General features: G+C 46.3%; 1 protein-coding gene across 3 annotated transcripts; it reads left to right on the top strand.

Annotated features, from left to right (window-relative positions):
* The first annotated feature begins 255 nt into the window (after nucleotides 1–255).
* Nucleotides 256–22295, top strand: LOC124009620 (5'-3' exoribonuclease 1-like). 3 transcript variants are annotated; one of them, XM_046321606.1, is made up of 37 exons: nucleotides 256–655; nucleotides 1413–1645; nucleotides 1771–1868; nucleotides 2019–2128; nucleotides 2258–2368; nucleotides 2967–3052; nucleotides 3143–3230; nucleotides 3428–3596; nucleotides 3710–3777; nucleotides 3960–4097; nucleotides 4312–4469; nucleotides 4662–4751; nucleotides 4867–5023; nucleotides 5692–5811; nucleotides 5906–6075; nucleotides 6199–6316; nucleotides 7449–7541; nucleotides 7650–7753; nucleotides 7965–8096; nucleotides 8264–8426; nucleotides 8749–8862; nucleotides 9196–9294; nucleotides 9402–9517; nucleotides 9625–9771; nucleotides 9889–9978; nucleotides 10415–10550; nucleotides 12134–12190; nucleotides 12342–12474; nucleotides 15446–15515; nucleotides 15700–15892; nucleotides 16093–16179; nucleotides 18662–18751; nucleotides 18854–18961; nucleotides 19732–19812; nucleotides 19942–20070; nucleotides 20241–20353; nucleotides 22135–22295. In XM_046321606.1, the coding sequence occupies exons 1-37, from the start codon at nucleotides 581–583 to the stop codon at nucleotides 22148–22150; spliced, it is 4260 nt and encodes a 1419-aa protein (XP_046177562.1). In that variant the 5' UTR covers nucleotides 256–580; the 3' UTR covers nucleotides 22151–22295. The 3 variants fall into 3 exon arrangements, with proteins under 3 accessions (XP_046177562.1, XP_046177561.1, XP_046177560.1); XM_046321605.1 differs by having other exon boundaries at nucleotides 16090–16179; nucleotides 19945–20070; XM_046321604.1 differs by having other exon boundaries at nucleotides 16090–16179.
* Nucleotides 22296–23332: the final 1037 nt, after the last annotated feature.

Raw genomic sequence — 23332 nt, 5'->3', positions numbered from 1 at the left:
TTTCAAATGTGTATGTACTAGAATAAACGTGGACATTAACAAATGTAGACAAAAATAAATGCATTTCTAAAGCTCCCACAACATTACATTGGTGGGCGAGTGCCAAGATGGAGGCGCGAAGACTTCAAAACAGCACCCCCTGTTAGACATCAAGTGTATATTTAAATGTTTGGAGATGGGCTCTTTCCTTGTGCTGACGTGGAACCAATAAATACTAACTGCCAGTCTCGACGGAATTTTTTAAATGATTGCACAGGAATGAAAGCGTCAAACGAAAATAAAAACAAAGGCCATATTTGTTAGAATTTTTATTTAATTTTATAAAGCGTGTTTTATTAATAGTTGTTAAAATACTAGCGAATCAGTCACAGACTAGGCCTGTGTTACTATTTTCTGTTTGAGAGCTGGCATTTTGGTTATTTCGTCATTGATTCCACCCGGACTGTTTTACTGGCTGTACAGTTCCATTCTACCGAACGGAACCCCCAGTAGCCGAAGCAACTTCTCATGTTACTTTACGCATCTCTTATACCCTTGCATTTGTATTAATTTAACCCCAAATTAAGAGTTTGTGGTCAAGATGGGAGTGCCGAAATTCTACCGATGGATTTCTGAAAGATACCCTTGCCTGAGTGAAGTTGTCAAGGAACATCAGGTATGATATCCGTAGCCTACTTTTTTGCTACCTTGTAAGCGAATATTACTGTTGCAGGTAACTAGTCAAGCTATCAAGCTAAATATAGCAGGCCCATAACAGTTTCACCTTCACGTATCGATGTTTCCACTCTGCCCTTACGCGCTACTCATAGCTATGATTTATTATTAATAAACCAGCGTGTTGTAGTTACAATTACACTTGCAGTTACCTAACTGACGGTACATTAATATTTACCAACTCATTTAGCTACGTGTTTGACTCAATTTACCTTCTAGGTAGCTAATTAGTTAGCTAGTTTGCGTGCTACTACTACTTGCTATCAGCTCCAGTTAGATGTCATAACAAATAGCCTAGTGAATAAGGCAGGCCTGAGGAACGCTCAATTATGTTCTCTTTATCGAGGCGGAGTTGATTTTATGCTTTGTTTGGTTTGTCAAGTAAATAGAACGTTATTCTGAATAACAAATACTGTAGTCGTCGACCAGATGTAACAGTTTTACTACCGAGATCACCAGTGCCAGATTAGCCCACATTTGTTGGCAAGTGTGCAAGATGCATTAGTGGAATATTGACCAAGAGTCCATATCTGTTTCCAATCAATCCCACTAGATCTTAAAAAAATCAAAATTATCCTCAACTCATAAATACACTCCCTCCATTATTAAATTATTGATGCTATTGCCTTCTTATATGGATAGTAGACAGAGCAGTCGGCCCCATCTGTCTGACACACCCCTTTACCTCTCTCTTAAAGATCCCAGAGTTTGACAACCTCTACCTGGATATGAATGGCATCATCCACCAGTGCTCCCACCCCAACGATGAGGACGTCCACTTCCGTATCTCGGAGGAGAAGATCTTTGCGGACATCTTCCACTACCTGGAGGTGCTGTTCAGGATCATCAAGCCCAGGAAGGTGTTCTTCATGGCTGTGGACGGAGTGGCTCCCCGGGCCAAGATGAACCAGCAGAGAGGCAGGAGATTCCGGTAAAGATCATGATAACAACTGCCTTTGTACTTTGTGCTGTGTCTGTGACCGAGTGGCATAGCGATGGATCACGCAATGTCATAACTCAATCAACCAATCAGTCACTTACATGTTTCTTGTGAAGGTCGGCCAAAGAAGCAGAGGACAAGATAAAGAAAGCCCTTGAGAAAGGAGAGGTCCTACCCTCTGAGGCCCGCTTTGACTCCAACTGCATCACACCTGGTATGTAGCCTCCTACACGATCCATCACTTCTCCACCAATCTGTCCACTCATACCTCTCATCCAATTCCTAGGGGTTCAGGTCCTTCCTGTTTTAGTCTGTTCTTCAGTTTTGTGCCTACTGAATACGATCCATCATGTCTCTCCTGTAGGGACGGACTTCATGGCCAGGCTACAGGAGCAGCTCAAGTATTTTGTCAACAGCAAACTATCCACAGATAATGCCTGGAAAGGAGTTAACGTCTACCTTTCCGGACATGAGGTGAGGACGGGCACACGGCGTGTGTGTCAGTGTGCACATTTTGTTTGATTAGATGTCATGTGAATGAGTGACATTGACTGTACATGCGTTGTAACTGTCTGTGACTGTGACCCTCTGTTTCCCTCCCAGACTCCAGGAGAAGGAGAACACAAGATCATGGAGTTTATCCGCAGGGAAAACTCAGAGCCAGGCCACGACCCAAACACACGCCACTGTCTCTATGGCCTGGATGCTGACCTGGTGGGTGGCCCGCGGGTTTGAGAGATACGGCATCAATGTGTGTCGGGAAGTGTGTGTGTGACATTAGGGAGATGTGTATATGGTGCCACATGTGTATATGGTGGCACATGTGTATATGGTGGCACATGTGTATATGGTGGCACATGTGTATATGGTGGCACATGTGAGTGTATATGGTGGCACATGTGTATATGGTGGCAGATGTGAATGTATATGGTGGCAGATGTGAATGTCTATGTATGTCTGTAATCCAGGGGTGTCCAACATATGGCTAGCAAATCAGATCTGGCTAGCAAATCAGATCTGGCCCGCAAGCGTGGTCCAATCCGGCCTGCAGATGGGTTGAGTTTAAATAAAAAAACTAATATTTTTATATTTTGGGGAGGGGGATGAACTTAATATTCTTTAAGTGACTAAAATCAGATAGAAATTTTATAGAAATGAAGACCAAATTGAATTCAGAATGCGGCCACTGGGGCAAAATGAGTTTGACGCCCTTTGCTGTAATCAGTCAATTACCGTGACATAATTCTACTGTTGTTTCATTCGTATTAATGAAGGTGTGTTGTATTAACTACAGTCTCTTTCTCTACTACAGATGATGTTAGGTCTGACCAGCCACGAGCCACACTTCTCCCTACTCAGAGAAGAGGTCCGCTTTGGAGGGAAGAAAAACCAGAAGAGGTGTGTGTGTGTGTGTCTGGTGTGTGTGTGTGTCTGTGTCTGGTGTGTGTGTGAGAGACAGAGTTATATGTATGTATTCCCCTCCTGCAGAATAACAGCTCCAGAGGAGACAACCTTCCATCTACTGCACCTGTCACTATTTAGGGAGTACATAGACTACGAGTTCTCTGAAGTTAAGGTAAGACAAACGCATACTCCCACAGAACAAAATTCTGCTTCAGTGTCACAAATACAGTAGATGCATATCTACTTGCTTACTGATAAGTGACTAACACACAGTATCAATTCTCTATGAATGGTTTGAATAACAATGTCATATGATTGGTTGGTCCTCACAGTAAGATGTCTGATGATTGGTGATTGGTTGTTTAACAGAACAAGATCTCGTTTGAGTACGACCTGGAGCGAATCATCGACGACTGGATCCTAATGGGCTTCCTGGTGGGGAATGACTTCATCCCTCACCTTCCTCATCTTCACATCAACCAAGACGCCCTGCCTCTCCTTTACCGCACCTACATCAGTGTGCTGCCAACGCTGGGAGGTGAGAACACTCACACACCGTACTCTGACAACACACAATCCACACATAGAACGTTCTTTTTTTGCGTACCGGCTGGAGAAATTGATTCGCTTCTTTGTATTTGACCCATGCAGGGTACTTGAATGAGAATGGCCACCTGAACCTGGGCAACTTTGAGAAGTACCTGGAGAAACTGTCCGAGGTGGGAGAGACCAGTAAACATCCACAAATCAGTGGAATTATTTAATTACAATGCATTTCTGATTGTGACGCATGTCTTGCTCTCTTTCTCTCTCTTGATACCTGTTTTGCAATCTCTCTCTCTCTCTCTTTCTTCGTCCCTTCCTCTTTATCCCCTTTTCCCGCTCTCTTCCTCTGCCCCAGTTTGACAGGGAGCACTTCAACGAGGTGTTTGTGGATCTCAAGTGGTTTGAGAGTAAGGTGGGCAACAAGTACCTGAACGAGGCCGCGGGACTGGCAGCAGAGGAGGCTCACAGCAAGGACGCCGGGAGGAAAGACCCGGTGAGACATGCGCCTGCAATGCACACGCAGAGATCCTTCAAATACAGATGCGTGTCTTGAAATCCATATTCAGTGTGTGTGTGTGTGTGTGTGTGTGTGTGTGTGTGTGTGTGTGTGTGTGTGTGTGTGTGTGTGTGTGTGTGTGTGTGTGTGTGTGTGTGTGTGTGTGTGTGTGTGTGTGTGTGTGTGTGTGTGTGTGTGTGTGTGTGTGCAGGACTCTCTGCGTCTGACTACTCTGGATGGCGGGAAGGACCGAGTCCCCGGTCGCGGTTTTGAGGAGGATGGTGAAGAAGAGGACATGTTTGAGGCAGAGTTCAGACAGTACAAACGCACCTACTACATGACCAAGATGGGAGTGGAGGTGGTCTCAGAGTTAGTATACCTCACCAGTGTCTCCCCCAAAATACTCAAAATATTTTCCCACAACCTCGAACGATCCTGAAATGCTCTTAGAAAAGTTTGTTTCCCCAAACAGAGCTGAACTTGTATGATTTTTCAATAACTTAAGACAATGGCATTGTAGAGCACGATGCTCGTTTAAACTTTTGTTTGTATTGTTTTCAGTGAGTTTCTAGCAAATCAGGCGTTGTGCTATGTGGAGGGAATCCAGTGGATCCTGCATTACTATTACCATGGAGTCCAGTCCTGGAGCTGGTGAGTCTCTGTCTGTCTGTCTCTCTCTGTCTGTCCCTATGTATGTCCCTCTGTTTGTCTCCATGTCCCTCTGTCTTTCTGTGCACGTGTGTACTAAAACCTCCCTCTGTCCTAGGTATTACCCTCACCACTACGCCCCGTTCCTGTCAGATGTGAGGAACATAGCCCATCTGAAGTTGACCTTTGACATGGGCAAGCCTTTCATGCCCTTCCAGCAACTACTGGGAGTCCTGCCCGCTGCCAGCAAAGACCTGCTTCCCCAGAGCTACAGGGTAACGCACACATACAGACCTGCTTCCTCAGAGCTACAGGGTAACGCACACATACAGACCTGCTTCCTCAGAGCTACAGGGTAAAGCACACATACAGACCTGCTTCCTCAGAGCTACAGGCTAACGCACACATACAGACCTGCTTCCTCAGAGCTACAGGCTAACGCACACATACAGACCTGCTTCCTCAGAGCTACAGGGTAACGCACACATACAGACCTGCTTCCTCAGAGCTACAGGGTAACGCACACATACAGACCTGCTTCCTCAGAGCTACAGGGTAACGCACACATACAGACCTGCTTCCCCAGAGCTACAGGGTAACGCACACATGCAGACCTGCTTCCCCAGAGCTACAGGGTAACGCACACATACAGACCTGCTTCCCCAGAGCTACAGGGTAACGCACACATACAGACCTGCTTCCCCAGAGCTACAGGGTAACGCACACATACAGACCTGCTTCCCCAGAGCTACAGGGTAACGCACACATGCAGACCTGCTTCCCCAGAGCTACAGGGTAACGCACACATACAGACCTGCTTCCCCAGAGCTACAGGGTAACGCACACATGCAGACCTGCTTAGCAGCATTGTGGCGACCTATGACATGTACACTTTCTTATAACACACCCGCATTCCGATACCTCCGTTTTGTTCTGTCCACAGCACCTGATGACATCAGAGAATTCTAGCATCATTGAGTATTACCCTCTGGACTTCAAGACGGACCTCAACGGGAAACAGCAGGAGTGGGAGGCTGTGGTGCTCATCCCCTTCATCGACGAGGTGCACACAGACGTCATTCGGTGACCTACTTCATCTCCGTGTGTCTTTTAAAAATTCTGACCTTACTTATTTATTTGCGTGTTTTCCTTTCCAGAGATGTTTGCTCGCTGCGATGGAGCCTTATAACGATCACATGACCAAGGCTGAGAAGGCCCGTAACCGCCACACCGAGTGTGCTGTGTACAGCTACCACGCTGAGCTAGACTACCCTTACACCTCCACCCTGCCTGACCTGTTCCCCAGCATCATGCACTGCCATGTCAGGTGAGACACACGCTGAACGTACACACACACACACACACACACACACACACACACACACACACACACACACTGAACACACTACTTCCACGAGGCTGATACTGTAACGTGATTGGTGGTTTCCAGGGTGACATCGGTTCCCATGGACGCGTGGCACGTGTCGTTGAGCCACGTGGGGCGCAGCGACAACAGCAGCCAGCTCTACTTCCTCGGCTTCCCCACCCTGCAGCACATCAGACACAAGGTACAATAGACGGGCCGACAGACAATGAGACGGAGTGTGAATCCGGAACAGGTGATCTGAGAGCAACACAAAACGTATAATAAAATAAACACTATAATATCATGTGCTGTCTCTGTTCAAGAAACACGCTGACAGCATTCTGCCACTACTCACACCCAACAGTCAGTCTTCACACAAGGCACAGGTGGCCAACAGTCCCAAGATGATTTGTCAATAAAGATGCTGCAAGCTCAAGATCTAGTTACGTAAACGGTCACTCAATAATCCAGGCCCTTGAAGTGTGGCCGGAGAGGTATACAAGCTAGATCTGTTTTGAGGATTTTCTAAAGCTAGCCAGCTTCAGTTAGCTTCACGTTCCATTATGTCGCACGCGGCTAGTCGAACGATGAACTCTTTATTGAGACGAGGCTAGAACGTCAATCCGTTGGCGAGTCGGTGTCACATTTTCATTTTGCCTGAAAATCACAATGAAAGAGAAGTTACCCTGCAAATTAAGCAGGCTATGTTGGGAAATGGGCTATTGTTTATGGTATTGTTTATGGTCTTCACTGTGTTTATCAATGTACGGGCCTTTTATACCCCCCTCCAACACACTTATCGCGTGGAGTTTCAAATGAATCCCATTCGTTACTAAATGTGTAGAACGATATGGTCCGGAGAATGACGGAACAATGACGTACTCGTTGCAAGAGGGAGCCTAATTTGATTGGTCCTCGCCTCGCGGCCCAAACACTTCATTCAGAATAAATAGCCTGCCACAGAGCAGGTTAGCTCTGAAGGGTTCGTTGCCATAGGTCATGTCAACGGCTAAAAAGGTGAGCCCCGGTCATGTCAACGGCTAAAAAGGTGAGCCCAGGTCATGTCAACGGCTAAAAAGGTGAGCCCAGGTCCTGTCAACGGCTATCTCGATTTGAACCACGAGAGTCGACCAACGTTTAGCTCGCTCTTCAATTTCACGCCGTAGTACAAACCCCTCTGAACTGAGGTCTCATTGAAACCAGGAGATTCGTTTTTTTATTTTTAAACGTGGCTGCATTTACACCCCCCAGTATTGACTGTATTGGCCGTCTTGGCATCGGAATACTTCTGTGTGTGTTTCATATGTAGATTTGCTCCCCCCCCGTCTATATAGTTCTATAAGAAGAAGCACGGAGTGGTGGTGTTCCAGCAGAGCAGCCGAGGAGAGAACATGATGCTGGAGATCACACGTAGCAAAGAGGAACCCGTGAGTGTAGATGGGTGCACACGGTCTTGTTTCTATGAAGAGCCGACGACTGTGTTGGGTCTATGTCTGGAGCAGAAACGGTAGATGTTGTTTCTTTCTCTCTCTCAGGTGTGTGGCGATGTGGCGGCCCTGGTCCTGGGTTGCTCTCTGTTTGTCAACTGGCCCCACCTAGAGGAGGCCAGGGTGACAGCGGTGTCTGACGGGGAGAGAAGGTAAGAATCACGCTGAGTTCTACTCGTGCCTAAAGTAGATGGCAGTATTATACCTGGACCGTCACTCAAAACTCTTTATGCCTCTGGCTCTGCCGTTCATTCACTTCTCTTTTGACCGTTACTTTGAAGGACACCGAGTCGTTGATATTCATCGGTCTACCTCAAACACTCCTTTCCCTTATTTCTTCTACATCACACCCCTCCCGCTCAGGTTCTTCCTGGAGGAGCCGGCGGGAGTGCAGAAGCTGTATGACCGGGACTCACCCCCCCCCACCAAGGTCACCTACCTCAGTGACAAGGAGCAGAAGGACTGGGTGAAGGATGTCCAGGGCATCACTGAGCAGTAAGGATCAGTTTGTTAAAAACCTACGTTTTGTTATCAACGGGTAAGATTTATTTAACCAAGATGTCCCATTGTGGTCAGAGCTGATAAGACCACTTGGCCGTGGGGGACTTTGGCAGACCTCTCTCCTCCTTACTTAAATACATCTCAATCTCTTCTCCTCTCAGTTTCAGTAAGCGCAAGGGCATCGTGGTGAATGAGACGGCGGTGGTGTTGTATGCCCAGCTGCTGACAGGCAGGAAGTATGTACCTGGGCAGAGCGGACAGGTGCACCTGGAGAAACAGTGGTCCAAGCAGATAATGCCCTTCGCCTACCAGACCATTGTCAAGGTAGGCACACGCATACAGAGATGTACATAGGAAGAGACACATACTACACATGCATACCTCACATTCCTCTCTCTCCTCCTTCGCTCGCTCTCTTCTCTCCTCCTTCGCTCGCTCTCTTCTCTCCTCCTTCGCTCGCCCTCTTCTCTCCTGCTTCGCTCGCTCCCTCTTCTCTCCTGCGCTCTTTCCTCCTTTGCTCTCTCTCTCTCTCTCTCTCTCTCTCTCTCTCTCTCTCTCTCTCTCTCTCTCTCTCTCTCTCTCTCTCTCTCTCTCTCTCTCTCTCTCTCTCTCTCTCTCTCTCTCTCTCTCTCTCTCTCTCTCTCAGGATATCAAGGCCTTTGACTCGTCGTCGACTCGCTTCCAGACCCTGGAGGAGCTGTTTCCCCCGACGACCACAGTGTTCATGGTGGGGAACCCCTACTACGGAGCCATGGGAGAGGTCTGTACCGCTTCCGGTCTCTACTTCCTGTTTGAGCCTTACACACTTCCTTATTGACTTGGAATCATCAGTAATGGGGACTCTTGAAGAGTACTGGTACACTTGCTGCTGAAGAGTACTGGTTTAGGCTTGCTGCTTTTTGTGACCTTGAATTTTAATATCTAGTCTTGCAAATAAATATTTGTCAAAACAAAACGTAAAATGTATGCACTTTTAGATGTGATATAGAGAAATAATATTTAATGTGATTTATTGGACATTTTTGGGGGGCTTAATCTTTTGAATTGCATATCTTTGCCTTTTCAATAACATGATTTGCTCTTGGACACACAGGTGCAGGAGTCTAGTGACGTCATCGAAGAGGGACGAGTGTGGGTAGTGTTCACGGTGCCCTGTGAACCACCGATGGAAGCCTTAATACAGAACCAGCATGTAAGTCAATCTCAAAACGACACGTCTCACACTCCTCCTCGCCCTGCCGCACCACATGACCAAACGTGTGCGCCGTTGCTAAGCTTACTCCCTCCCTTCCCTGGTAGAAATACTGTGTGAAGTACAGTCCCGGCTACGTTCTGGCCTCTCGCCTCGGCATCACCAGCTACCTCGTCTCCAGATTCTCCGGCAGCATCTTCGTCGGCAGAGGATCCAAGAAGAAGTGAGTGAACACCTTTCGAATGGATGTCTATTTCCCATTTAGTGTACTACTTTTGACCAGAGCCGTGTAGGTTGAATAAACCATGTGACGCGCTCTCCCTCTCTCAGTCCCCATGGGGAGCAGAAGGCTAACGTTGGTCTGAACCTGAAGTTCAATAAGAAGAATGAGGAGGTGCCAGGTTACACCAAGAGAACCGAGAAGGAGTGGCTCTACTCTGACGCTGTGGAGGAGCTGATGTCTGAGTACCTGGATAGGTGTGTGTGTGTCCTTGTGTGTTTTTTTCTGCATTTATGAAACTGTGTTGTCTGTATGTGTGAAACTGCGAACGTGTGCATGTGTGCGTGTGTAACCTGCATTGTCTCCTCCTGTAGGTTCTCCGAAGTGTTTGGCCTGGTGTCCAGGAACAGTCACGACGATGTCTTCTACGAGGACGACATCTGGCCTGCGGAGTACGAGAACGGGTAACATTCATGCACTCACATTTAAGATTTGCACTCGACAATCATAATTTACATTCATACACTCATAACAGTTAAACCTGTATGCTTGTAACACTTACTCAAGTTCTCGAAGGCCCAGTGCAGTCACAAGGACTTCTTTTTTTCCCCTGTCTGACCACTCCGACTGTCCTACCAAAATACTTGCTTGAGAAATGTTTGTTTCTTTTTGACCATTTAAAAAAAAAAATGGAAATCTATTACCATAAGGTACTGAAATGTTACCTAGAAATGGTTTGATATTGAGATGAAAACTGCTGCATTGGGCCTTTAAACGCTCATGTAAAACACTTGGAGGACGTTTTAATATATGTAACAAGGCAGAGGTAGATCATAACAGTTGTAGGAATACTGAAGATGGTGGTGATGGTAGTTGTGATGGGGATGGTTTTACGGGCAGCGCGGAGAAGGTGAAGGAGATCACTTCCTGGTTGAAGACCCACCCAGTCGCCGACGTCGCCCGCACGTCATGTGACCTGCAGATCCTGGACAAGGCCATCGTGGAGCGGATCGAGGAGGAGGTGGTGAAGGCTAAGGTAACTCGGTGGGGGGGGGGGGGTCGTCAAGTCAATCATTTAGCTGTTCTTTAAAAAATGTTTTTTTAAATATTTTATTTTTGCATTTTCCAATTAAGAACATTCAAACCAAAAGTGAAAAGATATTAGACAACGATAGGACAAAGTGACAGTAACAGACGAACGTAACAAAAATAAATGATAATTATAGTTATATAAACAAACATACAATAATAAAAAATAATAAAACATTTAAAAAAATAAAATAACGAGACATTGGATCACCTGCAGTAGGCTACATATTATACATTATGTGTGAAACATTATGTGAGGATTTTTTATATAGATTCAATCAATGAGATGTGGGGGGAGATTCTCCATATAGTCAAAAGGTTGCCAAATTCTGTAAAATGTCTTTAACTTATTCCTCAAGCAGTAAGTGATTTTCTCCAAAGGGATACAACTATTAACTTCTGAAAGCCACGTTGCAACTGGCAGGGAGGAATCCAATTTCCATTTCAAGGCAATACATTTCTTGGCAATCGCTAGCAATATTTCTGTTAGCTTTATAGTATGGCTTTGCCTAAGATTGGTGTTAGTAAAATTACCCAGTAGACAGACCTCTGGGTCGAAAGGGAATGCAACCCCTTGAATTGAGGATATGGTGTCGCATACCCCCTGCCAGAAACCGTGTAGTTTTGAACACTGCCAAGTGGAATGAAGGAATGTTCCACTGAACTTGTGCAGTCTAGATGGGGTGATATAGAGCTGATGGAGGAAATTAAACTGGATCAGTCTGTATCTGGAGTTCAATGTGGATGTAACCCCATCCCTGCATAGGTCACTCCATAGATCCTCATCAAGATCAATACCCAGATCGTTCTCTCATCTAAGTCGGGGTTTATCTAGCCCAGGCAGTGTTAGTCCTGACATAAGAGCATTGTAAACACGGGAAATGGTCTTGAACAGTGGTTGGTCTGCGTGGCAGAGTTGTTCAATAGGTGACATCTTAGGTAGGTTCCATTGTCCCTTGAGAGTCACCCTAATAAAGTTTCGTAGTTGTAGGTAGCTAAAGAAGTCCCTGTTAGGCAAGTGGTATTTCTGTTTCAGCTGATCAAAAGACATAAGAACTCCCTCCTCGTAACAATGTTCCAGAAGAGTGATCCCCTTACCAGACCATATTCTGGAAAAACATAGGGATCAATCTATTGTTCCATAAAGGGGTTTTAGGGGAAAGGAATCCCCCTCGTCCGAACAGCTCATGCAGTTTGCACCATGCCAGGACAGAATGTATGATTAAAGGGTTGTCTGTAATGGTCTTTATAGATTTTCTGTCCCATTTGTAAAACATATCTGCCCCAGTGTCATCATTTATCATTTAGCTGTTCTGTCCGTCAATCATCTCTGTCGATCATTTATTTACTCCTACTCGCTTTCTTTTCTATCAGGAAATCCCCTCTAATCTCGTTTTTATGTCAATCAATAATATAGATGGATGCATATGCAGACTACTACTCAACAAGCCCTTCCTTTACTGTCAGTGACTAATCTACTTTCCTTTTTTAATGTTCATGTAGTGACTCTTACCTCTGTCTGTTTCTCAGGTGAAGAAGAGCAGCGAGAAAGTACGTGTTACTGTGAAGCCACGTTTGCTCTTCAGGGTGAGTTCGTCACTTTCCGGTTTTTGTTGTTGCGTGTATTTTTCTAGAGAGTGAGTGAAAATGGCATTGGCTCCAAACAGCGCAAGGGTTCAGAGTTTCAACAATTCCAACTCCACACCTCTTTAACCTGTGTGTGTGTCCCTCCCTCCAGCCCTTAGAGCAGCAGCACGGTGTGGTCCCTGACCCGGATGCAGAGTACCACCTGTTTGACCGAGTGGTCAACGTCAGAGAGAGCTTCTCTGTCCCCCTCGGCCTCAGGGGAACCATCATCGGCATCAAGGCAGGTGAGTGGTCGCACGCGCACCCAAACGTACACTCGGAAAGTATTCAGACCCCTTGACTTTTTCCACATTTTGTTATGTTACAGCCTTATTCTAAAATGGATTAAATTATCCTCCCCCCCTGATTATTCTACACACAATACCCCATGATGACATAGCGAAAATATTTTATTTTTAAAATGTTTGCTAATTTATTACAAATTTTAAAAAGCTACCTTATTAAAAGTATGAGGTCACTTAGAAATGTCATTGTTTTTGAATGAAAAGCATTGAGCAAGAGGACAAGTACATTAGTGTCTAGTTTGAGAAACAGACGCCTCACAAGTCCTTAACTGGCAGCTTCATTAAGTAGTACCCGCAAAGCACCAGTCTCAACGGCAACAGTGAAGAAGCGACCCCGGGATGCTGGCCTTCTAGGCAGAGTTGCAAAGAAAAAGCCATATCTCAGACTAGCCAATAAAAAGAAAAGATTAAGATGGGCAAAAAACACAGACACTGGACAGAGGAACACTGCTTAGAAGGCCAGCATCCCGGAGTCACCTCTTCACTGTTGACATTGAGACTGGTGTTTTGTGGGTAATATTTAATGAAGCTGCCAGTTGAGGACTTGATGCGTCTGTTTCTCAAACTAGACACTCTCCTTAATGCAACCATTATGTCAGATTTTTTAAAAACTTTACGGAAAAAGCAAACCATGCAATAATCTGAGACGGTGCTCAGAAAATAAATAAAATTATCCGCCATGTTGGAGTCAACAGAAACCAGAAATCACATTATAAATATTCCCTTACGCTTTGATGATCTTCATCAGCATGCACTCCCAGGAATCCAAGTTCCACAATAAATGTTTGATTTGTTCGATAATGTCCATTATTTATGTCCAAGTAGGTACTTATGTTAGAGCGTTAGGTACACATATGCAAACGCTTGTGCAGGTCCAGCATGACTTCAGACAAAAACTTCAAAAAGTTATATTACAGGTCGAAGAAACATTTCAAACTAAGTACAGAATCAATCATTAGGATGTTTTTAACATATCGCTTCAAAGTTCCAACCGGAGTATTCCTTTGTGTCTTGATGAGCAACGGAACGCAAGTGGATACCATGAGGAATGTGCGTGATCAGAAAATGGCTGACTGCCAGACACCTGACTGATTCTGCTATCATTCACTCCCCCAACATCATAAAAGTGTCATTATAATTTCTATTGATGGTTGACATCTAGTGGAACCCCTAGGCAGTGCAACATCATTAATATCTCAAGGAGTTCTCATTGGGGACTCTGGTGAATACAGACAAAGCTCAGATTTCTGACTTCCTGTTTTGATTTCAACTCAGGATTTTGCCTGCCAATATGAGTTCTGTTATACTCACAGACATCATTCAAACAGTTTTAGAAACTTGAGTGTTTTCTATCCAATACTACTAATAAAATGCATATATTAGAAACTGAGACTGGCCGTTTTACTTTAGGCACCTTATTCATCCAAGCTACTCAATACTGCCCCCCAGCCATAAAAAGTTAACACACACACGAGGAGACCTTACAGCTTATCACAGCATCACTTATTAACCCTTTAAAGGGTTTAAGGCCGTAGTTTAACCCTCTTCATTCCACCCCTTTGAGGCCATCTGGCCTCAACGAAAGCAAAGCAACTCAAGCATAGTAATTATAATAATCACCCATAAACGGTGCATTAGATTTCAAGCAAATCCTCAGGAGATTGAGGATAGAAATACGGGTCTGAGGGATGAGGAACATAAAGCATAAACATGCCTGGCATAGCCATTTGCCAGCTGCACAGAATGCACAAATGAAAATCAGCAGAACAAGCACAGGGGCCAATAATGGGACTAAAATGGAAAACAACTTAAATCCAAACTGGCCTAGTTTATCTTTCAACCACCCAAACGGGAACCAGGATTCTTCTCCTGTGGGGGTGTAGGTGTCAGCCAACTGTGTTAATTATTTCAAAATCTCTGTCATATCAGAGTCAGGGAGAAGCCTAACACATTCCGTGGGGGTAATAGAATTTAGGGCCCTTCAATAACCCCCTCTTTATTTAGGATGTAGTCTAATGCCAGGCTACGCCTGGGCAGTAACAGCTTAAAAGATTTTGAACAACCGAGGTGTTGGCCTGTAGATCCAATGCTGGAGGTGTGAGCTCCAGTGTCTATTAAAAATGGTAACTCTTGATCGTTGACCTTCTGAGTAATGATTGGTTCTTTGGTACCATCCGGAAAAATGTACTGGTGACACTGGAAAAGGGGGTCAGGTCATCCCTATTGTTGATTATTCTGCAGTGGGAACCACGCCTGGTTTGTCACAGGAGACTGTTGGGGCCATCCATTTTAAAACCGGTTTTAACACACACGGAGGTCTCCTGAAGAGGAGACCTTACAGTTTATCGTAACAATTTATTAACCCTTTAAAAGGTATAAGGCCTTGGTTTAAGCCTCTTCAGCCTGCTTGGAGTTTACCAAAAGGCACCTAATGGACTACCAGACCATGATAAACAAGATTCACTGGTCTGATGAAACCAAGATTGAGCTCTTTGGCCTGAAAGCCAAGCGTCACTTCTGGAGGAAACCTGGCACCATCCCTATGGTGAAGCATGGTGACGGCAGTAGTATGCTGTGAGGATGTTTTTCAGGGGCTGGGAGTCTAGTCAGGATCGAGGGTAAGATGAACGGAGCTGCCAAAGGCGCTTCAACAAAGTACTGAGTAAAGGGTCTGAATAGTTATGTAAATGTTATTAAGTTTTATTACATTTGCAAATCATTCTGAACCTGTTTTTGCTTTGTCATTATGGGGTATTATGTGTAGTGTAATCCATATTAGATTAGGGCTGTAACAAAATGTGGAAAAAGTCAAGGGGTGGAATACTTTCCGAATGCACTGTGTAACACACATGCGGTCAGCCTCATCTTTGAACAGTCTCTAAACTGATGTTTAACCTCTCTCCCGTGGCAGCTGATCGGGAGGCCGAGGTGTTGTATGAGGTTGTTTTCGATGAAGAGTTTGCTGGTGGACTTACGATCAGGTACAGCCTCGTGTCTGTGTTTTCATATAGGCCTATGTCAAGTGTTTCAAGCCTTGATCAATCGCATTTCCTATTACATCGTTTATTTATTTTTTACGAGTTTTTGTGACGGGCTATTGTGTGGTTGTGACCCTATATCTGGGTGACTGTCGCCCGCCTGACTCTGGTGTGTTTCCTACTCTAGGTGTGCGGCGGGCCGTGGCTACAGGCTGCCTCCCTGTGCCTTAATCAACCTGAGCCACGGGGGCCGTGTAGAGCAGGGCTTCCATAAACTGACCGCCGTCGTCAAGCCCCAGCCCGCCTCCTCCCACCAGCACAGAAAAGAACAGCTGGTCGGGCTGAACCATTCACCGCGATCACCCTTCATATCCACACAGGTTGGGACTGGAGTAGAGCATGTCCTCATAAAACAACTAGCCTAACCTCTCTCTGAGTCACCAGCATAGATCAAGATGAATAGCCTCTAACTTTTTACCTCTGTTCCTCACATTTGCCTACCTTTTCTCTCTGTCCCTTCCTCTGTATGTCTTGATGTCAACCTTTCCCTCTCTCTCTTTCCCTCTGTGTCTCTCAGCAGCAGAACGGCAGACAGAACATTCTCAGGGCAGACACTCAGGGCAACAAAAACTCTGCACACAAAGCAAGCCAGAAACTGAAACCTAAGGTAAGCTCTTTCTGTGTCTCTCTCTTTCTGTGTCTCTCTCTTTCTGTGTCTCTCTCTTTCTGTGTCTCTCTCTTTCTGTGTCTCTCTCTTTCTGTGTCTCTCTCTTTCTGTGTCTCTCTCTTTCTGTGTCTCTCTCTTTCTGTGTCTCTCTCTTTCTGTGTCTCTCTCTTTCTGTGTCTCTCTCTTTCTGTGTCTCTCTCTTTCTGTGTCTCTCTCTTTCTGTGTCTCTCTCTTTCTGTGTCTCTCTCTTTCTGTGTCTCTCTCTTTCTGTGTCTCTCTTTCTGTGTCTCTCTCTTTCTGTGTCTCTCTCTTTCTGTGTCTCTCTCTTTCTCTTTCTGTGTCTCTCTCTTTCTGTGTCTCTCTCTTTCTGTGTCTCTCTCTTTCTGTGTCTCTCTCTTTCTGTGTCTCTCTCTTTCTGTGTCTCTCTCTTTCTGTGGCTCTCTCTCTTTCTTTCTGTGGCTCTCTCTCTTTCTTTCTGTGGCTCTCTCTCTTTCTTTCTGTGGCTCTCTCTCTTTCTTTCTGTGGCTCTCTCTCTCTCTTTCTGTGGCTCTCTCTTTCTTTCTGTGGCTCTCTCTCTTTCTTTCTGTGGCTCTCTCTTTCTTTCTGTGGCTCTCTCTTTCTTTCTGTGGCTCTCTCTTTTCTTTCTGTGGCTCTCTCTCTTTCTTTCTGTGGCTCTCTCTCTCTTTCTTTCTGTGGCTCTCTCTCTCTCTTTGTGTGGCTCTCTCTCTGTGTGTGGCTCTCGCTCTCTCTTTGTGTGGCTCTCGCTCGCTCTTTGTGTGGCTCTCGCTCGCTCTTTGTGTGGCTCTCGCTCGCTCTTTGTGTGGCTCTCGCTCGCTCTTTGTGTGGCTCTCGCTCGCTCTTTGTGTGGCTCTCGCTCGCTCTTTGTGTGGCTCTCGCTCTCTCGCTCTTTGTGTGGCTTGTGTGGCTCTCGCTCGCTCTTTGTGTGGCTCTCGCTCGCTCTTTGTGTGGCTCTCGCTCGCTCTTTGTGTGGCTCTCGCTCGCTCTTTGTGTGGCTCTCGCTCGCTCTTTGTGTGGCTCTCGCTCGCTCTTTGTGTGGCTCTCGCTCGCTCTTTGTGTGGCTCTCGCTCGCTCTTTGTGTGGCTCTCGCTCGCTCTTTGTGTGGCTCTCGCTCGCTCTTTTTGTGTGGCTCTCGCTCGCTCTTTGTGTGGCTCTCGCTCGCTCTTTGTGTGGCTCTCGTGTGGCTCGCTCTTTTGTGGCTCTCGCTCGCTCTTTGTGTGGCTCTCGCTCGCTCTTTGTGTGGCTCTCGCTCGCTCTTTGTGTGGCTCTCTCGCTCGCTCTTTGTGTGGCTCTCTCGCTCGCTCTTTGTGTGGCTCTCTCGCTCGCTCTTTGTGTGGCTCTCTCGCTCGCTCTTTGTGTGGCTCTCTCGCTCGCTCTTTGTGTGGCTCTCTCGCTCGCTCTTTGTGTGGCTCTCTCGCTCGCTCTTTGTGTGGCTTTCTCGCTCGCTCTTTGTGTGGCTTTCTCGCTCGCTCTTTGTGTGGCTTTCTCGCTCGCTCTTTGTGTGGCTTTCTCGCTCTCGCTCTTTGTGTGGCTTTCTCGCTCGCTCTTTGTGTGGCTTTCTCGCTCGCTCTTTGTGTGGCTTTCTCGCTCGCTCTTTGTGTGGCTTTCTCGCTCTCGCTCTTTGTGTGGCTTTCTCGCTCTCGCTCTTTGTGTGGCTTTCTCGCTCTCGCTCTTTGTGTGGCTTTCTCGCTCTCGCTCTTTGTGTGGCTTTCTCGCTCTCGCTCTTTGTGTGGCTTTCTCGCTCTCGCTCTTTGTGTGGCTTTCTCGCTCTCGCTCTTTGTGTGGCTTTCTCGCTCTCTCTGAATTCAATTTGCTTTATTGGCTTGACGTAACAATGTACGTATTGCCAACGGTTACTTTGGAGATTTACTATACTACAGTACTATTAATAATCAATATTGACACAGCAACAAAAGTAATCAAGGGTAAAATGACATTGAACAATAACAGAAGACACTGACTGGTTGGTCTGTCAGATACTCATCTTATGGTAGACAGAAATGTTTTATTTAACCTTTATTTAACTAGGCAAATCAGTTAAGAACTAATTGTTATTTACAATGATGGCCTAGGAACAGTGGCTTAACTGGTCTAGGAACAGTGGCTTAACTGGTCTAGGAACAGTGGCTTAACTGGTCTAGGAACAGTGGCTTAACTGGTCTAGGAACAGTGGCTTAACTGCCTTGTTCAGGGGCAGAAAGACAGATTTGTATCTTGTCAGCTCGGGGATTCGATCTTGCAACCTTTCGGTTACTAGTCCAACGCTCTAACCACTAGGCTACCTTTCTCTCCAATGTAGTGCGCTGCCAACCCACAGCTCTCTGCATCCTCCACCAACAGGACGGGTAGCCTGTTCTCATCAGAAGTTTTTGAAACCTTTTAAGGGTTTCCAATTTGGGGAAATGACACTAATTGTTTTCTATTTTTGACATTTTGTCTCTCTCGGTCTGTGTGACGACTGCAGGGTAAAGATGAGGAGTTCAGCAACGTGTGGCAGTCTCTGCAGAGCTCTGGAATGCCCCAGAAACCACCAGCTCACTGGCAACAAGACAATGTGAGTCCATTCATAATGTTGTACCAGTCACCATACTCGCATTGCGATCAACCTCGTTCCTGGCTGTGTCACTTGACCATCTCTGTGTGTGTCCGTCCCCAGCCGGGTAAGTCTGCCTGGGGTACAGGGTCTCCCGGACAAGAAGGGCAGTTCCAAGGGCAACAAGGCAGGAACCAACCCCAGAGTCAACAACCGCAACCTCCCAAACCTGTGAGTCCCCACTTTATCTAACCCTAACCTTTTGAACTTGAAAAACCTCTGTCCCTTCATCCCTAACCATTGAACTTTACACCCCTAAACATTGAGTCACAGCTCTTTTGATGCTGACTTTAGAGTCTGACCTCAGATCAGTATTGGTCTGGACAGCAGACTACAATATTTTATCTCTAACCTGCCATGCAAAGGTACCCTTATCTCTTTAACTAGGCCACTCAGTATCTGCATCCAGTCTTTCTTGAGAAGAATGCAGTTTTGCAGACTGTATTACCAAAGTAGTTGCAGTATAGTGGCTTGTGTAAACCTAGTGGTCCAAGTCAAAAGTCTTCAGTAAAAGTTTTTTAGCGCAACAGTCATTACATAAACTACCTTACACATCTGTTCTTTCAAGCATGTGACACCTCTGAGGCTGTTACCCTGTCAGGCCACCATCAGGAGACTACAGATCCCAGCAGCTCAGGAAGTGGAGAACTACAACTCCAATCGTCACCCAAAGCTGTAGACCAATGGCAGGCAAGAGGCCTCATCCTCAGCCAACAGCATAGCCAGGAATCAGGACTACAAATTAATTGAAACGAGTCAATAAAATGCATTCTGCAAAAGCAGCTTTCAGTGTAGGGTTGGTTATCACCAGTGGAAGGCTGTGAGTGTAATTCAAGTCAGTGAAGATGTATAATGAATTCTTCTTTTTGTTGTAAGATCTCAATGTGCAAGTATGACTTCTGTGTGGGAGAATGAGGTGTGTTAAACGTCATGTTTTATAGGGTCCTGCAGGAAGTATCAGACTTCTCAAGAGAAACGAAGATGTAGATTCTCTGTTTCCGGCTCAGAATGCTACAAAGAAGGTACACACAGACAGACGCGCACACCACACCACACACACACACACGTGTGTATGTGTATATATACCACACACACACATACACATGTGGGTGTGTGAATATATATATATTTTCTTACCCACTTGTCTCCAGCAGACAGAGTTCGAGGAGTTGATTGCCAACCTGAAGATCACCAAGGGCAACGAGTCAGCTCCACCCCCTCCAGCCAAAGAGCCCACGAGCCAAACGGAGGAGCCGCTTTCTCCGCAGTCGTTTGCTATGGTGGGTACTAGTACTCACTGGTTGGTGTTACGCTATAGTGGCCCACTTCAAACTCTTTTCAATTAGAATGATCTGCTCCTTCCCTTGTGGTTGGTTGTAGTAGTCCTGTTGTGATTTGGTTAGATATGGTCAGTTGGTTAATTGTGATTGGTTGGTTCTCCTGTGCGTAGAAGGGAACTCTGGCCCTGAAGGAGATGCTGAACATTGGCGCCGCCCCCGGACTCCACTGGTCCCGCCTCCAACACACAGCAGCAGAACAAGAGACGACCCACCAAGAAACTGGGTGAGTTCAACTATGTGCAATGCTACATGTTTAGTAGAGCCTGACTGATATGTTTTTTTGGGGGGGGGGACACTTACGGATACAGATTTACACTACATGACCAAATGTATGTCCTGCTCGTCAAACGTCTCCTTCCAAAATCAGGGACATTAATATGGAGTTGGTCCCGCTTTGCCTCGATAACAGCCTCCACTCTTCTGGGAAGGCTTCCAACCAGATGTTGGAACATTGCTGCGGGAACTGGCTTCCATTCAGCCACAAGAGCATTAGTGAGGTCGGGCACTGATGTTGGACGATTAAGTCTGGCTCGCATTCGGTGTTCCAATTCATCTCAAAGGTGTTTGATGGGGTTGAGGTTGGGGCTCTGTGCAGGCCAGTCAAGTTCTTCCACACCAATCTCGACAAACCATTTCTATATGGATCTTGCTTTGTGCACTGGGGCATTTTCATGCTGAAACAGGAAAGGGCCTTCCACAAAGTTGGAAGCACAGAATCGTCTAGTATGTCGTATTCTGTAGCGTTAGCGTATTCAGAAGCAGTGCGGCTTGGCCGGGTCGTGTTTTGGAGGACGCATGGCTCTCGACCGTCAACTCTCCCGAGTTCACACAGGGGGGGGGGGGGGTTTGTTGTTGTGTATTTTTACATGCTACACACTTCAGCACTTGGCGGTCCCGTTCTGTGAGCTTGTGTGGCCTACCACCACTGTTGTTACTCCTAGACGTTTCTTCTTCACAATAACAGCACTTACAGCTGACCGGGGCAGCTCTAGCAGGGCTTGTTGGAAAGGTGGCATCCTATGATGAGACCATGTTGAAAGTCACTGAGCTCATCAGTAAGGCCATTCTATTGCCAATGTTTGTCTATGGAGATTGCATGGCAGTGTGCTTTATTTTATACACCTGTCGTGAACGGGTGTGGCTGAAATAGCCGAATCCACTCATTTGAAGGGGTGTCCACATTCTTTTGTATTATACAGTGCTTTCGGAAAGTATTCAACCCCTTGTTTTTCCCCCTCATCAATCTACACACAAGACTCCATAATGACAAAGCAAATTACACTTTTAGAATTTTTTGCAAATGTATTCAAATTAAAAAACATTTCATCACATTTACTTAAGTATTCAAACCCTTTACTTAGTACTTTGTTGAAGCACCTTTTGCAGCGATTACAGCCTCGAGCCGTCTTGGGTATGGCGCTACAAGCTTGGCACACCTGTATTTGGGATTTTCTCCCATTCTTCTCTGCAGATTGTCTCAAGCTCTGTTAGGTTTGATGGGGAGTGTCGCTGCACAGCTTTTTTCAGGTCTCCAGAGATGTTCGATCGGGTTCAAGTCCAGGCTCTGGCTGGGCCACTCAAGGACATTGAGATCTGTCCTGAAGCCATTCCATGGTTGTCTTGGCAGTGTGCTTAGGGTTGTTGTCCTGTTGGAAGGTGAACCTTCGCCCCCCCAGTCTGTGGTCCTGAGCGCTCTGAAGCAGGATTTCATACGTGACGTTAATAATATATAATAATATAATATAATGAAATCAGGAGAATGTCTGCAAGTGTTCAGATCAGCATGACATTTCCGTTTTTCACCTATTCATTAAGTATTTGTTATCCAATATCTGCTGATAATGTCGGTGAACCGATGTATCGGTCATGCTCTGTTTTATCTGCAGGTGGAGCTATTGTGGCACTTAGTGGAGTTACTGTACAACAGATATTAAACCAGTCGTTCTTCATTCCCTTTCTCCTCCTTACACCCTTAAACCTCCCCTTTTCTCCCTTCCCCATCAGCGGCGACGATGGGTGACTCTGTGTTACCCGCGTCCCCAGCAGCAGCAGTCCCTCACCTGCCGTCCCTCCAGCCCTCCGCCATGGTTCCCAGTGTGGCCTCAGAGCTGACCAGGATCTGTATGGGCCTGGGTATGGCCCCGCCTGACTTCACCTTCATGCGCAGCAGACAGGTGAGACACACACACACACACACACACACACACACACACACACACACACACACACACACACACACACACACACACACACACACACACACACACACACACACACACAATCTTGCATACAAGACACACACGCAGGTATTCAAGCACAATCCCACTCTCTCCCAGGGTCTGCTGGTGTATCAGGTGAAGCTCTCCAGTGGTCTGGTGGTCCAAGGTCCCCAGTGTCAGTCTGAAAACGAAGCCAAAGAGAAAGCAGCTCTTTTCGCCCTGCAGCGCCTTGTGAGTGTGGTGTGTGTGTCCTTCCTGTATCTCTGTGTGTTTCCCCCTTTTCTTTTTCTTTTGTTACGTCTATATTTGACCAGTGTCTCCATATTTGTAGGTTTTCTAACCCCTCTCTCGCTGTCTCCTTCAGAATTCAGTGGGTTCTGGGTTCCCCCTGCCACCGCCTCTGTTCTCTGGGGTCGGACAGATAAGGGGGCCGCCCATGGGACCCATCCCTAACATATTCGGTCAATCGGGTGAGCCCTGGTGTCATGTGGGGGGTGTCTATATTGATACTGTATGACCTCTGGGTGCAGTAATGCCCATTCACCTTGATAGGTTTTAGACACTAATTCTGGATGTGAACCAAACGCTTTCACTGTTTCACTCTCTTTCTCTCTCTCTCGCTCCCTCCCTCCAGGTGGTCTGTTGATGCCTCCTCAGGGGTATGGTCCCCTACACTGGGGCATGCCCCTCCCGCCTCACCAGGGCCAGCCCTTCTATGGGGGCACCTTCCCTGGCACCAGGCCCCAGGCACCCTCCGTCCCCATCGGCTCACACAACCAGTTTGTCCCCCTGCAGGTAGGAACTCCAGGACCTTTTTCTATAGTTCACATTAAATCACCACAACAAAAGAGTTATGCGTGCATTTATATGGCCAAAAGATGCATATTAATAGTATTTTGGGATTTCACCACAGAGAAATGACCATGATTAACTCTTGTGTTTGTTTGTGTGCTCCCATGGTAACACACCATCTTAGCCTCTGA

This window comes from Oncorhynchus gorbuscha, linkage group LG22 (genome assembly GCF_021184085.1).
Source record: "Oncorhynchus gorbuscha isolate QuinsamMale2020 ecotype Even-year linkage group LG22, OgorEven_v1.0, whole genome shotgun sequence".
Lineage (NCBI taxonomy): Eukaryota > Metazoa > Chordata > Actinopteri > Salmoniformes > Salmonidae > Oncorhynchus > Oncorhynchus gorbuscha.
Note: the sequence above shows the minus strand (reverse complement) of the source record. Positions and strands in the feature narration are given on the sequence as shown.